Source organism: Lepisma saccharinum, chromosome 18 (assembly GCF_977018435.1).
Source record: "Lepisma saccharinum chromosome 18, izLepSacc3.1, whole genome shotgun sequence".
NCBI classification, from domain to species: domain Eukaryota; kingdom Metazoa; phylum Arthropoda; class Insecta; order Zygentoma; family Lepismatidae; genus Lepisma; species Lepisma saccharinum.
Genome location: NC_139246.1, coordinates 44,275,071 through 44,292,499, shown reverse-complemented (window position 1 = coordinate 44,292,499; position 17,429 = coordinate 44,275,071). Strand labels below are relative to the sequence as shown.

General features: G+C 37.4%; 1 protein-coding gene across 1 annotated transcript; it reads right to left on the bottom strand.

The window, feature by feature from the left end:
• Positions 1-340: 340 nt before the first annotated feature.
• Positions 341-16,291, bottom strand: LOC146002035 (endocuticle structural glycoprotein SgAbd-2-like). Its single transcript, XM_083139748.1, has 3 exons — positions 16,207-16,291; positions 8,377-8,522; positions 341-1,400 (listed from the first exon to the last, which is right to left on the bottom strand). Exons 1-3 carry the CDS (start codon positions 16,216-16,218, stop codon positions 1,106-1,108), a joined length of 453 nt encoding a protein of 150 aa, XP_082995874.1. The 5' UTR covers positions 16,219-16,291; the 3' UTR covers positions 341-1,105.
• Positions 16,292-17,429: the final 1,138 nt, after the last annotated feature.

Below are 17,429 nucleotides of genomic sequence, written 5' to 3'. Positions count from 1 at the left end.
TCATTCAGAAATCCGGAATTTTTGAAAAAAAAAATGAAATTTTGAGTGTAGACTAGCTCTCAAAATGTTCTCTTGTAAAAACTCTCATCGTAAGTAATATCTGATTAGAAAAGAAGACAATTAACAGTCTCTCTGCAAAATTATCTCGTGCAGAAATAGTTACAGATCCAACAGTATGTATTACTATGGAACTTAAATGTTTGGAACAATAGAATGCATATATATATATATATATTATTTATATATATAAAACTGAAAATTGTAAACACTAAATCAGATATTTTCATCATGCAACATCAAAACTTCTTTAGTATTCAAAAATTTCTTAGAATTTATTTTGTTCATATGAAAGTTACAAAATATTTTCTGTGAATGACACAAATTCACTCAAATAGCTATACAAAACCAAATGATTTTTTTTCACACAATATATTGGAAATAGCATGATTTCTGTTTTTTTTTTAAAGGAAAGATATGATGCACAAAACTCGAAGTGCATCAAATTAAGGTCGATGTACTCTTGGTACAGTCACGGACATATTTGGTTTGTAAGAATTACATTAACTTTCAATACAACTGTTACAACTCAGAATTCATGACTGTACATCAATTGATATAGACGAGAGTTTTGGTTTCTTTGAAATGATTGTGTCGAATCACAAATTATGCATTTTTAATGCAACACCTGATAATGATGCACTTCTGTGTGTATTTTGATGCACCAAAAATGCACATAGGTAAAACGAAAATATCATTTTAGCTTCACATCAAATCATTACATTACATTACATTACATTATCATGACATTACTCTTGAAACAAGTATATACTTGCGACTGTAAATATATACGAGAGAGTCAGTATATATTCTCTCTCATCATGAAAAATATAATGTATTTCTGGAACGTTATATGCACATATATTTATTATATAATGCTACTGAAGAGTTGTTTAAAAGTACAGAAAGTTATTGGTTTCATGTAGAATAGAAAGATGAAAGGCATATTTACAAGGCAGAACACGTTCACCATACAGTCTATGCTTGTGCAATAAGCACATATGTACTGGGGAAATTAGGTATCTCTTGTTGTTTTCTTAAGGGGATGTTAACCAAATCTTCTGTTCCCACCAAACCCGGTAGATGGTGCTGGTGGCCCTGCAGCTGCGTTGGCTTGTAAGGAACGGGCTATTGCTTCGGGGATGGGTGGAGCCGTGGGCAAATGAGCTCCTTGCGGCTGGAATCCATTTTCGTCAGCGATGTAAGTGACAGTGTAAGTTACTCCGTCGGGTCCAACGTACGAGTACGATCCTTGCACTGACTGAGCTTCGAACTCCTCCCCTCTGCCAGCGTTCTTGAGGAAGCCAGATTCTTCTTGCCTCGTGCCATCTCCAGTCTCGAAGCTGCAAGATAAAATTGATTTTTGGTTGAAGACACGACAAACAAATGTGAAATTATACAATTCTTTCGATACTAACAAGTATACTACACTTTGAAATCCTGAAAAGAAGGTAAGTATATACGAGGGGAAGTCACTAAATAACAGAAAATTTATTCTAAACGTCATGGAGATTTAAGCACAACAAAAATTTGTATATCAAGACTCAACATGGTTGCTAATATAAATTTTCGTTGTGCATAAATCTCCATTAAGTTTAGAATAAAATTCCTGTTATTAATTACTTATCCTCGTTCATTGTTTAATCTATTTCGTTAAAATTAATAAATATAAATAGCTTAAGACTATATTGAATATTTAGTCATTGAATTCATTGAATCCGCACCATCCTCTGTATCCTTGCAATACTTTTACAGCCGCTTGAAATAATATTGCACTGTTTTAATAACATTTTAAAGTAACTCAACTTTGGTTTCACCATAACGTAGTAATTTTAAGCCTTAAAATAGCTTGTGTTTTACATGCAAATATACGTTTCAAAAGTTTATTCAAATGTAGGGATAACGAGAAATGCATAGTCTGAACTGAGCACATTGCACGGGATTACACCAATTCAGTTAAATTCGACTGAGGGAATTTTGAAAAGTGTAATAGTTTATGTTACCATCATCATTAGCCAAATCGTTGGCGTGGTGTTCTCGAAACTGTTGAAATAATGTTCAGCTTGTACCGATAATATTCAAGAAATAAAAGGTTTTACCAACTTTCTGTTATTTTCAGTTAATAAAGAAGTTTCTACAGATGAAAACATTGCCGAAATATTGAACACAGCGCTTAAAGCTCAGAGTGTAATCATTCTTCCAGTCGCTTAGAAGACAGGTTACAGTCACATACTGCGGCGTGGTGTTTGTTAGTAGAGGACAATGGCTGCCATCGTATCTGGTGCAAGCGACAAGTGAGTTGCTTACATATGTTTTGCAGTGGCATCTGTTGACACTATTGAGTACCACTCGTATGTCCACAATAAGCTAGCCACACCATTTATGTCATGATTAGAAAATTAAAAATCTTAGGCATTTTAGATGCCGTGCCATATTTCATGGCATTTCTCAAAGATAGAATCAGTCCTATTTCCGTAGAATTTTTCATAGCATAACCAATCAAAAGCGAGCTCTAGGTCACGAGTGCACATGTAATGGCGGCCGAGTGAGATGTAAACAATGTATCACTTCACATTTTTAAAAGACGATATCTATTCAACCGAGAGGAATAACGTTTCATATTAAATGGTTTTAGGTAGAAAAGAATGGCGCTGATTAAATACATACCTTATAGCGTTTACTATATACGTATGGAATAATATTTTAGTTGTTTCAATTGTAACACCGTGCATTCACCATAGATGGTATAACTCGATGTGCCTTTCGTGCTGTAAATAGTATGTATTGTAATCGCAAAAGCTAACCGAAATGTTACATGAAATGCTTACGTGTAAAGTACTGTTTGTTATGAGATTTTTGGAAGAATTTACATAGCATTTATGCTAGCAATAATGCTACAGGAAATGTTTCCATTTAAAGTGGGCCTTAATACAGTTGAATACTTTAAAATATTGTTTTTTTTTTATTATTTGACTAATTTCTTACACTTCTAAAATGCACGGCACATCTCTGGATCAAATACAGCATCGAGTAAATTACATCTACTATTAGTTCACAACACCATAATTAAAATTAGGCTATTTTCAGAGTTTATATCAGTCTACCACCATTTTTCCAGTTTTCGGAATGTAATACGGGATTTTTGTCAATCCTATTTTCAGGAATCTTGTAAGCATAGGTACAACCAGGAAATTTCTAGGGGGTGTCAACCAAATGAAGAATCCGAGTCTGTCAGAACAGTCCCCCATCCCTTTCTCGTAAAAAAAAAAAAAAACTAGTGCGGTTATTATTCTCAAACAACTTTGGTGGATTGAAATTCCTACAAAAGGTACAACTATTGATAAATGCAACTGTGCCGTTCCCCACAGTGATTCCTGTTCTTTGAAAATGATACAACATAAGGTTGAAAAAATGTCATTATAAAATTGTGCAAAAAGAAAGTAATTTGCTGTAGTATAACATGATGCCCCAAGGGAGCCCCATAACACCTCCCACCTTCCACGCGCCCATGATGTAAACAACGACTTTTATAAAATCGATACTATGTCTTCGACGAGGGTATTTCTGTACAAAGACACTTATTTTATAACACCTTCTTAAGTACATGGTTTATAAATCAAGAGATTTCAACCATTATGAAAAGAGCACACAAGCATTTTATTGTTTCATAATATAATCAGGAATATCATAATGCTTTCTCCACATATATATCAAAACATTACGTTTGTTAGAATTAATTAAACAATCAATGTTTTCCACTAGCACTCATATTATGGATATTGATGTTATCGTTCAAAATTTATATTTGTGTTTTCTTTGTCGTGAAAATTTGCAAAAAAATCATGAGTTCTTTTACTACTTTGTGCAGCGCTATCTGTCGACAACTATTACGGTTCAGTTGTGGAAGACGCGCTTAGCTTGACTCGAGAGGACGAGCCCAAACTCGAAAGTAGCCAAATCCTGATTTTCTAATATCTGAAATGCGGATAGTAGAAACGGAGAATCAGGATTTCTGAGGGAATCCGGATTTCGAAGGGCATTTGTGATCAGTATCGTTGCAGTAATACAAAGTTCTTTGTTTCCGCCAAACCAAACATGCCCACATTGCCCGAAGGTTCCTTATCTATCGCAGCAGTTGCACAAGAACAATATTTTGATAGATATTGGACAAGTTCGCGCTTCAGTTTAATGCGCAAGCACTTTCTGATGCCGAAAGAATATAATCATTCGGAGCTGAAACAATGAAATCGTATACAACACAAAATGTCATATATATATATATATATATATATATATATATATATATATATATATATATATATATATATATATATGCATGGATGGCGTGGGAAAGAAGGTGCGAAGGGGTTTTTCAGCACCCCTTAATTTTCCTCCCCATCTGCCATGTTACGTTATGTATGACTTACTAAAGCTCTGTAGACAACAGACATTGATCGTAATCTGAAAGATATTTGCTTTCCTCTTTTAGGGAGGGGGAGTCTGTACAATTATTCGTAGCTGTTGTCTTTCTACCACAATTACTATTTATTTTTGTTAAAAATTTCTATTTTCTTTTCTAAGACACACTATATGGTCATTGACCTGCATGAACAAGCTTTGTTCGTTTCAAATCACAAAAGATGCGCTTTCTTACGGCGTCTTCGAATGTCTTGATCTAAATTCTCCGGTTCTGTCACGTGACCCGGCTTCAGTAACCGCGCGCAGTGCTTACTCCTTCCTTTCTTACCTCCATGGTTGTCACCCTCTAACTGATGCCATTTTTGTACCGTGTATATTCATAGGCGTGCGCACACCGTCTGATTAGGATCGGGGGGGGGGGTTAAAAACCTTGAAAAAAGTTCAGACGGCGAAAGTAACACCTCGTTCCATCTCACTATTTTATTGTATTGATAGGTACGAAACGGGCGTACATAAAGTGTGTTCGGACCAACCGAAAATCACTGTATTAGAAGAATTCCAACTTCAGTGGCACCAATGTACTCTGCTCCTCTTTATTTCCCGTCCTTGTGGTTCAGAGACTAATTTACATGTAAACATGTTTTCGTACAACAGATTCAAACCATCGACACATAATTTATTCATTTCCAATGTGTGAGGAATTTATTCTGCGGCCACACAACTAGGCTAACGAATTTAGTATGTGGGAGTCTCAATAACTGGTCTGGTGCGGAGCATATCCAGCTTTCACCAAACGCTAAGACTAATAACTAAGAATTCTAAAACAGGCTCTTCTAGCCTAACCACTTAGCTATGCATTATTAGACCTAAGCTGAATTGTAGGTTAGGAAGGCCAGATTTAGAGATCTTAGTTATTAGTTTTAACTTTTGGTGAAAGTTGGAAGTGACACGCACCTGCCCCCCCTTGCCAACCCTTGCCCCACGTACGCACGCCTATGTGTACATTACACTGATGAACTATACTACATTGTTTATTTATTTATTTATTTATTTATTTATTGAACTCAACAGGTACATACCTAATTACAGAGCCCATATGAAGGATACATAGTCATTACAATTACATATATTTCTGTAATATAGAGATAGAAATTATATATATATATATATATATATATATATATATATATTAAAAATATTTTTATATATATACACTTTATCACACAATTTAAATACGAACTTATGTGTTTAAGCTTAGGCCATTGTGTTAATACTGGCTTTACTGAAGTCCCTTAGGTTCATAGAAAAGATGTCAATGGTGTTATTCTTGATTAGCAAGTTATTGTAACTGGTGCACATTCTCCACAATGGAGATTTCTTTTTAATTTCGGATCTAGCCTTCTTTATAAGAAAAACTTCATTCTTTAGTCTAGTTTTCGACGACGGGATTCGAAAATTAATCTGGCAGAGTAGATGTTCAGCATCTATTTCGTGATTTAACAATTTCCACAAGAATACTATTTCATGTAACCTTCTTCTGTGACACAGCTTTGTAAACCGACATTCATATATTAGATTGTCGTAGTGTTCAAATGTGGGGTAAGCTTTCTGAAATTTGTATTTTAAAAATCTAAGAAATCTCGATTGGACTCTTTCAATTGCTACACTGTACTTTGCTGTGTCTGTATTCCATATAACAGATGCATATTCGAGTTTGGGTCTTACATATGAATAATACAACACTTTTAGTGTCTCTTTACTCTTGAAATCCCTCCCCATTCTAAGAATAAACCCAAGGTTCTTGAACGCTTCAATAATTATTTGTTCTACGTGTTTATTAAAAGTAAGATTTGAATCAAAAATAACCCCTAAATCCTTGACAGTAAAATTTCTTGCTAGAGTATTGTTGTATATTTGATACTGAAATTCAACTGGGTTTTTCTTTCGAGTATATGTTACATAATGGCATTTACTGATATTTATTGTTAAATCATTGATTTTTGTCCACGTTTCTAACTTTGTAACATCATTTTGAAGTTTCACACTGTCATCTTGTTTGCTTATTTTCCTGTAAAATTTCAGGTCATCTGCAAACAGCAATTTGTGTGAGTTTTCAAATGAATCCGGCAAATCGTTAATAAGTAATGTGAAAAGAAGTGGCCCAAGGTTAGACCCCTGAGGTACTCCTGAGGTGACTCTTATCTCGTCGGATGTGTGGCCTTTATACGTCACGTACTGCTTACGGTTCTGCAAATAGGAAGCGAACAGTTGACGCAGTGGTTCAGAAATATTGAAGCATGCTAATTTACTTAATAGAATATCGTGGTTAACCAAGTCGAACGCTTTGCAAAAGTCGGTATATATTACGTCAACCTGACCTCCTTCGTCCAATGTTGAACTAATAAAATTGGTAATATCGGAGAGATTGGTCAACACCGATCTACGTGGTACAAAGCCATGCTGAAACGATGATATTACAGGTTTTACGTGGGTAAATATGTAACGGTGCATGATTTTTTCGAATATTTTTGCTGGGGCTGATAATATACTTATTGGTCGGTAGTTTTGTACGTCATTAGTGTTATTGCTTTTGGGAAGTGGACAAATTGCCGTGGCTTTCCATTTTTCGGGAAATTTGTGTTTTGCAAGAATTAAATTGAAAATGAGATATAACGGGTATTTCAATATATTACTGCAACCTTTGACTACATAGGGCGGTATCTTGTCCGGTCCGGCTGATTTCTTAGGTTTTAAGTTTTTAATTGCTTTTTCTACGTCTTCAATTCGTATCTCTGTAATATTAAGATTATCCAAAGTTTCATATTGTTTATGGTTAGGCAATATCTTTCATGTCATATCTAGGGGAATCTTTTTTATACACTGACTGAAAATGCTGTGCAAAAGCTTCGACTACTGATAGTCGGTCTGACAACACTTTATCTTTGAACAGTACAGGATCTTTGTTACTTTTCCTGCGTTTATTTGTAACAAACGACCAAAACTGGGTGCTATCTTTTGCAATATTTATTTCCGAATTGGCAACATAACTGTTGTATGCATCAATAATTTCTTTCCTCACTATTGTTCGAAATTCGCTAAATTTATTGTAGTGGTATCGAAAGTCTCCCACCTGTTTTTTCCACTTCTTGTGGTGATAATGTTTCCTATTTATATTTTTAATAATGCTGCTCGTAAACCAACACGGGTACTGTCTTTTGCGGCTTTTCTTTAAGGGGATACATTCATCGAATATTTTATATATAATTTCATAAAACACGTCTGTAGCTTGATCAACGTCATTCTTTGTTTTCAATACATCCCAGTTCGTGTTAAGCAGCTTGTGATAGATGGATGGAAAGTTGGCTTTACTAAAGTTGTACTGTAGCTTATGACAAGTTTTGTCGCGGGTTTCTTTGACATAATTAATATCTACTAGCAGCGAGGGATGGTGTGTGTCTTCAGGAACTAGTGGCTGTGTGTTTCGTGTTACTGTTATTCCCTGCCCATTTATCAAAAACAAATCGAGCGTTTTCCCATTGCTATTTTTAATGTCGTTCAAGCTTTTTAGTTGATATACATTGATAAAGTTGTTTAAATCGAAATACGTTGTTGCTGATGAACTAGTTAGATTGTAATTGCTACCAGTTATATCTGTCAGATTAAAGTCCCCACCTATCAGGAGTTTAGCGTCACCAGGTTGACAGTGCTTTTCTATGAACCTAAAGAATAAAGTGTATGTGTCTTTGTCGTAAACTGCTGAGAAATCCTCTGTAAATTAGGTACATTGGCACCTACATGGCAACACCGCATATTGTGTTACTAATTTAATCCTTCCCTAGTGTAGTAAAATATTCCTATATCAATTCTACCTCTAATAGTTGACATTATAAATAGTCATACCGATAATTGTAGGAGCCATCATAATTTACTTCGTTGCTGTAGGCTAGGATTGGAACAGGAGGCGCCTGTCTTCCCACAGGTTGTACTGGTCCTGGTCGAAATTGGGGTTTAGCTGCAGCCAGAGCCAACAGGCATACAAAAAGTATCTGAAAAAGTATTAAAAAATTCGATTTAAATTTACATGAAAATTCTCAATATTTTTTTTTAACAGATTATAAGAGGAAAGACAAATTAAAATAATTCTAGTTTAAAGAATTTTAGAGGAGGGTTCATTCTCCAGAAAGCTACTAGGGACGAACGATATCGGAAATTTGATATCGCGATATATCGTCAAGAAAATATCCTCACAGACGATACGATATAATATGTTTTTCCGTGTCGTGATATCGGCTATATATCTAGTATATATATATATCTCCAAAATATCGTGACGCTATATCGTCCCCTCGATATATACCACCAAAATATCGTGACTATATGTATCGCCAAAATATAGTGACCATATATCGCCGACACGATGTAATTAATATTACCTGGTCCATATTCTTTCATTATCACGATATACCGTCGGAACGATATATCGTCCAACACTAAAAGCTACCTCAACTGGCCAACACAGCCACTGGTAACACTGTGTACAGGAAAATGAGAATAGGAAGAAAACTTAGACAAGAAGTTACAAAACTACCCGAGAGATGTCGCCACTTTCTATATTTCAAATTACATAGTAACTTACCAAAGATGGATCCAATTTTTAAAAATTGTTCTTAATTCGTAATATCTTGAATGTGCTTCGAAATTACTACTTTAATAGAAAAGTGGATGAAACAACAAATAATTCATAAATAAAAAAGACATTGAACTTCCGTTCCAAGTATTTTAACTTCAGAAAATTTAAAATCCCTACATTTAGTAGTTTCTGAAATCCACAAATTTTTTTACTACGGCCAGATAAGTGTAACGAGTAGTCTATGCCATGTTGAGCTACTTAGGTCTTGAAATTTATCGTGCACAAAGATGAGTAGGTTTGGTTTTTGATCGATAAATATCAAATCTTTCATATCATATGAGTATTGATTGAATAACATTGCCAGATGCCGGGCATACCTGGTACTGGCTTCTGACAAGAACAGTTTTGCCAATATACTTCGTAATTTCGGAAAAAAAGTACTTATTATTAATATGCCATAATTAACCTCATAAAGATCATCTGTAATTTATAAAATGTGTGAAAATATATCATTATTTTATTAGTTCGATAAATACACAGACCATCGATACAAATCGAAAATAATTGCAAAGTACTCCACAGCTGACTTGAATTCACGGTTTTCTTCACTTCGTATACATTTTTTTATTTTATTATTTTTTTACATCTTAGAACATCATTTTTTTTTTAATTTAATGGCTCCAAAATATCACAAAGTTAACACAGGGCCTATCCTACGTTACGATGTTCTTTATCCTAATATTGCCGTACTTTGAACTTATATACTGGATGGCCAGAATTAAAGTTACCCAACTCAGAGCCCTATGTAACCTGTTTGAGGCATCGTAGAACTCTGAAATTTGGCGAATCCACTATGCAGACCATGGGGAAGAGGATGGTGATGGAAAAACAAAGTAGTTAAGTTTTCCGCCACCAGGTTTATATGTGGCGCTGTACTTCCATGATGGGTTGTAATAATGACCAAACTGCTCCAATTGGTTATGGATTTGCCTTTACCTTGCAATCTTGCAATAAACGAGAGATTATTTTCTCGCAACTTCCAGCCACTAACAAATGTCTTTCTAATTAATAACTCAGCTAAATCACTTAACGTGATTATTTGTACAACCCATCATGGAACTACAGCGCCACATTTCAACCTGGTGGCGGAAAATTGAACTTTCTTTTTTTTTATCGCCATCCTCTTCGCCATGGTCTGCATAGTGGATTCATCAAATTTCAGAGTTCTACGATGCCTCAAACAGGTTACAGAGGGCTCTGAGTTGGGTAACTTTAATTCTGGCCACACGGTACACAAATAATTCGCGTTGGGTTCGAATAGTTGAGAGATGTTATGTTTACTTTGACTTTTTATTTCAATTACGTCAGGTCAGCATCCATCAGCAGTTACAGCCATTCCTATATAAATGTCTTCTCCACGGGCAGCATTTGTTTGTTTCACGTAAGCAGACACTTTTGAGATCGGGAAATTTGTTTTGTCGGGCGGTCACAATGTACGCTGTGTTTCTAAGAGAGAATTCACGCCGAAGCAACAGGCGACACATGACCCTTGAGGATTTCAACAATCTAACATGGGCATGTGCTGTCTGTCATGACGTTACGGTGTGAACCGTTACTGCTGATTGACTTGTTGCCACGAGACATGTGTCGTCTTTCGATAAGGTCTGAAATCTCCAGAAATGGACAATTTATAATGGTTATAGAAGTTGATTCGTCATTGTAACGCATTCAGAGGCGGCTAAATAAAATAAATTTTTGGGGGCAAGGTTGGCATAAACGATATTTTACGTATTTAAATATATGTTAATATCTGTCCCTCTACGTGAATTGTTGCGGGCAGAAAGTATCCCCCCGCACCCGAAGTCTGCGCTTATGAAAGCATTTATTGGCAGTTATTGAATGCCGAAACGGTGAGCGAGGATCTTCCGCGTGTATAGGAAGGAGGACTTTTTTGAAACAAGAGTTACTAGGGCTTGTAAAGTAAGCAGTGCTCTTGAAATTACTAGCAACAAATTAATTTCAACAGGGAGTTCGTATAGGTACTTCGTTTTCGGACTTTGTTTTTCTCATGCGAACATTTTATTCCTAAAAAAAACTAAACTTTACAGGTCTAAATGATGATCATTCATTTATTGTATGCATGAATTCTAATTCTACGAGGGTCATACTGAAAGTAGCGTAAAAGAGTGGTAACTTCGCCAGGGTAGCGTGACATCCCATTCGCAGCTGCGTTTGAAACAAAGGTACGCTTATAATGGTCATAAGATCTTGTCTTGCCTAGGAAGTACAAGAAGGTAGTGGGAGGTCGTACCTACCAGCACTACGACCCCAGGAAGATGGAGCAGGCGATCAAACTTGTTGGTGATGGGATGTCGATAGCTGCAGCAGCCAGGAAGGAAGGAGTGCCAAGAATTACGCTTCTGGACAGGGTCAGAGAGAAGTACGGAAGTGTGGTGGGCCGCCCCGCGTTCTTTCAGACGAGGAGGAGAAGATAATCGTCGATGCCCTGAAAGAAGTGGCCATCTGGGGTATGCCGTTCGGTAAGTTGGACATCTCCTTACTAGTGAAAGCCTACCTCGATCGCAAAGGGCGAAGGGTCACTCAGTTAAAAAACAATGCTCCTGGGGATGACTTTGTGTGTGGGTTCATTAAGCGACACAAGCTGCGAGGGCGTCTGTGAGTTTTGACGATGTCCAGCAGTTCTACAACAACTTCGAAGAGAAGTTGACAATCACTGCACCACAGAACATTTATAACTACGATTTTCTGTTGTCGAAGTTCACTCCATGAGGCGTCAACTTCAACAACAGATTGTTTTTCAAGAGGTGTCGAAGTTACCTCGACAACAGGGGTAACATCGACATGTACATAATGGCATTTTTGGGAACCCTATTGTTGACCAATGCGAATGGCCTATAGTCATATCTGTTCACAAGATACTGATTGGTGTAAGTACTAAACATCACTTCTGTAACGTCCACTGCATGGGCTCCACAATACGAAAACCTCTGAAAACCTGTCGAGGTTTTAAGGTAATGGGGAACAATTTTTCATGAACCGAGTTTTGGTTTTATTAAAGAAAAACATGCTACATCATAATCTACAGATTTCTCTTTACTTTTCAACAAAGTCTCCATTTCCTTGCAAGCATTTTCCCCACCGTTCTGGAATCTTGAAAATACCCTTACGGTACAACTCCGTTCCAGCTGCTCACAGACACTGACGCACTGCTTTCTGCATGTCGTCCGTCGTCTGGTACAGTATTGCCACAATATGAGTTTACAATTTCCCTTTCCAAGGGGCAAAATTTCCCTTTTTGGACCAGTTTTTCCCTTCACCTAAGCAAATCATACAATAATTATAAGTATTAGTAGTGGTAGTAGCAGTAGCTGTAATTATTATTATTATTATTATTATTATTATTATTAGTGGTGGTGGAAGCAGTAGTAGTAGTATTTCCGTTGGTACATGTCCGTATGTTTAAAAAATGTTAAATTTTTCACACACATGTCACTTTCATCGCTTCCTGATCAGATGTCCCGGTTTGGATCCTGGTCAGGAATCCATTTAATCGTTAATCCTCATCGTTACTATTATCGGAAGGTGTAGAAAGGCGATGTTGTTAACAGAAATATAAATAGATACAGGCTATATTCAAGGGAGCAGAAAAAAGAACAGAAAAAATGAAAATGTGAATATGAAACTGGAACGTAACATATACTGCAATAATGTAGTCAGATGTCTTAAAATTTCCCTGAAATTGTGATATTTTTCGTAAAAAATCCCTTTTCCCTTTTTGCTTAAATTTCGGTCCAAATTTCCCTGCAAAAGGGAAATTTCCCTTCATGTGGCAACACTGGTCTGGTAGCGTTGGCCTTCTATAACAAAACCGAACAGATGATAGTCGGAGGGTGCAATATGGGGACTATAGGGAGGGTAAGGCAGAAGTTAACACCCCATTTTCCAAATTTCCTTTCTGGTGAACTGAGCAGAGTGCGGGCGTGCATTATCATGTTGAAGGATGATTTTCCTTCCAGGACGTTTATCCCGCAATGAACGACGGAGCTTGTGAAGTTTGGATATAACGGCGAGCATTTACAGTTACCCCAGGTTCAAGAAATTCAACCAGAATGCACTCCTCTGCTTTCAATGTTGCATTTCGTGGAGGCAGTTTGTGGGTGACATCTCCGAAGCTGATTTTTGAAACTCAAGTTTCCTGTTTTATAATGTTTTACACATTTTCTAACACTGTTAGCACCCATGCATACATCTCTATACGCACGCTGAAGTCTATTCTGAATTTCAGCAGCAGGAATTTCATTTTTAACAAGAAATTCAATCACAGCACATTACAGAAACGAAACACCACTGTCAGCTATTTCTATACAACTGATTACGTTCACGCGATCGAAGTTAATGACGTCACGCTACCTCCACGCGTTCAGTAAAGTCTACATTTTGTGATGATTGCTTTGCGTGTATTGATGATTCTGATTTTTTTTATTTAAAATGTTGTTCATTACTTTCTGTATGTCCCTCGTATATGTAAAATAGTTGCTCAGCTTCAACCTTCACCACATTGCACAATAGACAAAAAATGTTTCACTGTATTAGCAAGAAACAGGAGTTTTTTAGATACATATTGTTTATCTCCCTCTATCTACATCTACATAGTTAATGGATTCTGAGTTCAATATGTGATGTTCACATAATCAGTGGGTTCCAAAACCGGGCGGGGGGGGGGGGGGGGCAAGGTGTCAAAGTGGCAGAAAATGGAAGAAAAATAAACAACATGAATCAAACGGTATATCATTGCGTACCGCAAGAAAAATTATTACGTATTATTGCATCAAAATATATGTATAAACACAATAGTATGTATTTGGAAGCGATCTATCTTGTATTTATAATTGACTCCACTTGTGAATCATTTTACACGTGTCGAAGAGAGATCACATTTACTCTAATTCCATTAATTGATTGATTTGGTGTCTTAAGCCCCCTTTATGCACAATAAGGCTAATCGGGACTCGATCTACAGATTAAAGTGGGATCCGAACCACCATATGTCTCCACCGGGAATCGAACCCGGGACACTTTGATTACAGGGCGAGGACGCTACTACTGCGCCATCGGGAGACCCTCTTATTTCAAATGACAATATATTGTGATGAAGACTTCTTTAGAAGTAGGAGCAACCTATCGCTCTATTAATCCACCCATGCATTCTACCTCTCATCTTACTATACATACTGTATATTTTAATAGGTTAGAGTGATATACTGGCAATTAAGATGATTTGTATATTTCACTGAACAGAGTAGTAGCGTTAAGATTTGCTCAACGTTGTAGTTACATTAAATACTGTAGATTTTCTTAAACTTTTTTTGCACAGAATGATTAGTTTCTAAGACATTTCGTGATCTAATAAGCTAATTGTTTTTTTTTAGTTATTTAGTTACATATTGTTATCACTTTAGATATATCGTGATATATTAGTTCGGCTATAGTGATATCGAGTTTGATTCTCTTGAAAGATATACCGACCAGAACTAGATAATTTTCAATGACAAGGATACAAGAGGATCCCCCCTTCTGTAGCAGTTGCTGAAGTGGAAAACCTCAAACCAAGCAAAAATCCCACAAACCTGATAAATCATTCGATTCATCCCCAACTTCTGGAAAAAGACATGTCCCACGGAACGAAACTTACACCTCGTCAAACCTTGCAAATGAGATATGAAAATACAATAGGATTTCTATGTTTCCTATATCTATTTTTGTGGACTAGGACCGCAAACGAGCCGCGGTGGCTCAGTTGGTATAGCATCTAAATTTTCCCTGTCTTGTTCGCGCGTAAAGCGGCTCTGGGGCTCACCCAGTCTAAAATCAATGTGTACATGGGGGCAACCTTGGGTCGGTAAAGGCGGCCGGAGCCTGATGCTGATCACATCATCCCAACCATGGCCGACATCAATAATGTGTGGAGCTCTACCTCCACATCACCCCATATCAGAGGCGTCTCGTGAACGCACGAGGTGAATGCTGCGCATGCGTCAATTGTGGGGGAAAAGGACAGCTTGCTCTGCGACGACATTCATGAGCATTTCTACATTCTAATATCTTCATATAGGAGAAGTATTTATTTTACACGAGAGTCCTGAACTAAGCTTATATTACATTTCTTGGATCTGAAGTGACGCATGCACCAATTGTGGGAAAAGAATTATTACTTTATTTCACTTCGGTGGCCGCGGTGGCTCAGTCGGTAAGGCGTCTGACTACCATGCTCAATGTCCCGGGTTCGATCCCCGGCCGGTTCAAATCCGGGAACTTTTCTAACGATGTAAGCGGCCCCGGCGCCCACCCAGCGTCGAATAACATGGGTACCTGGAGTAAACCCTGGAGGGTAAAGCCGGTCAGGGGCGTGATGCTGATCACATCACCACCACTCATGACCGGATCAAGAAAGTGGGGGCATTACCCCAACACCCCTATACGTGGTGCTATGCACAGGGGAGTACTTTACCTTTATCACTTCAGATCCAAGAAATGTAATATAAGCTTAGTTCAGGGCTCTCGTGTAAAATAAATACTTCTCCTATATGAAGAAAGAAAGAAGAATGTAAAAATGTTCATGAATGGCGTCGCAGATTAAGCCGTCCATTTTTCCCACAATTGACGCATGCGCAGCATGCACCGCATGTTCACGAGACGCCTCTGCCCCATACGCATTCATGGCATGTGTGCACATGTACAGGGTACCTTTGGATGAGTGATGATACGATGATATTGATGAAAGAACACTCGGAAAGAACATTCACGCTCATACCAGGTCGAACTTGGGACCCCTGTAGCAGTAAGACAGTTCTTGGTCAACGGCACATCTACAACTACATTTCCATTCGAAAAAAAGTAAATAAATAAAGATTATCGGTAGAACAAGAAAAGCAGAGCGCCTTCAAACACCACATGCTACGAAACTGTAAAGTCACATCCAACACATCAACTGTATTCCTCCACACAAGTAACAGCACAACTTTCCTTTTTCTCATCACGATCAAACGAGAAATATATAATGAAAGGCAGAGTACCCTTACCAATGTCATCATGAAGCTAATTCCACACAGATCCAACGAGAGTAGAAAACGAATGTGAATTCAATTGGGTGAAAGAACGGATATTTATATGGCAATCCGAGGGAGGTGTGGTGTTCACCCACCGGTCAGGAGAACTCTTTCTTTTCTTCTTTTTGGTCACTCATCCCGTAACGCATGACGATAATAGGTGATTTACCGAAGTGTGTCAACCTTTACGGTGAAGGCACCTTCTCTGCCCCCCCTTGCCCCTTCAGAAGTCTATTGTAGCCCCCTCTCGCCCGTAACAGGCATTCGGGTTAAAAGGTTGGTCGCTTCTTCAGCTGATTCACTGGGAGCAGTGTTGCTAGTTGAAGGGAAATTTCCCTTTTTGAATTTTAGGCAAAAAGGGAAATTCTATTTAAAGTACCACCAAAAACTTAGCAACCTCTAAACGACCTGACCTGACATATAGGAATCTTATCTGTTACTTCTTATTTACACTCTTTTGAGTACATTGTTTACATTTATATTTTGTTCATCTTACGACGCCTTTCTTCATCTTCGCTTAATAGCGACGACGAGGATGAATAATGAGATCATGGGTGATGGAACAAACATAACTGCATAATCAGACCAGGGTTCGAACCTGGACATCTGGCCGTGATCCTTTAAACATTTTTGATATATATGAACGTGGAACAATGGAAGCACTATTACTATTATTATTATCATTACTTATAGTTGTTAATATTACTTGTATTATTATTAGTCATACTATTGAATTGATTGATTTTTTAAGTCCACTTTATGCACAGGAAGGCTAATCGGGACTATACCTTCAGTTTAAAGTGTGCCACTATGTGCCTCCACCGTGTATCGAACCCAGGACGACGCTACGACTGCGCCATTGGGTAGGCCGGTAGTCGTATTATTATTATGAATTTAATTAACATTTTTCATGTATACGATCGTGGACCAACGAAAACACTATTGCTATTATTAATATTATTACTTATTGTTGCTGTTGTTATTACTTGTATTATTATTATTAGTCGTATTATTACTACTGTTACATGGTTTCTATTGATGAAGGGGAAAAATGGGGAAATAAGGGAAATTTTACCCTCAGATTGTGGCACCACTGGCTGGGAGTGAGTGATCTTTACCAGCGGTAGACTGGGGCGGAGTAGGTGACCCATTTGTCTTGAAGATTCGGAGGAATTCCACCTCAGGGCTTGGCCTTT

Coding starts and splice junctions, on each gene's coding strand:
- LOC146002035 (XM_083139748.1), bottom strand. Junction 1,401..8,376: donor GATGGCTCCTACAATTATCG/GTATGACTATTT, acceptor TTTATCTTGCAG/CTTCGAGACTGGAGATGGCA.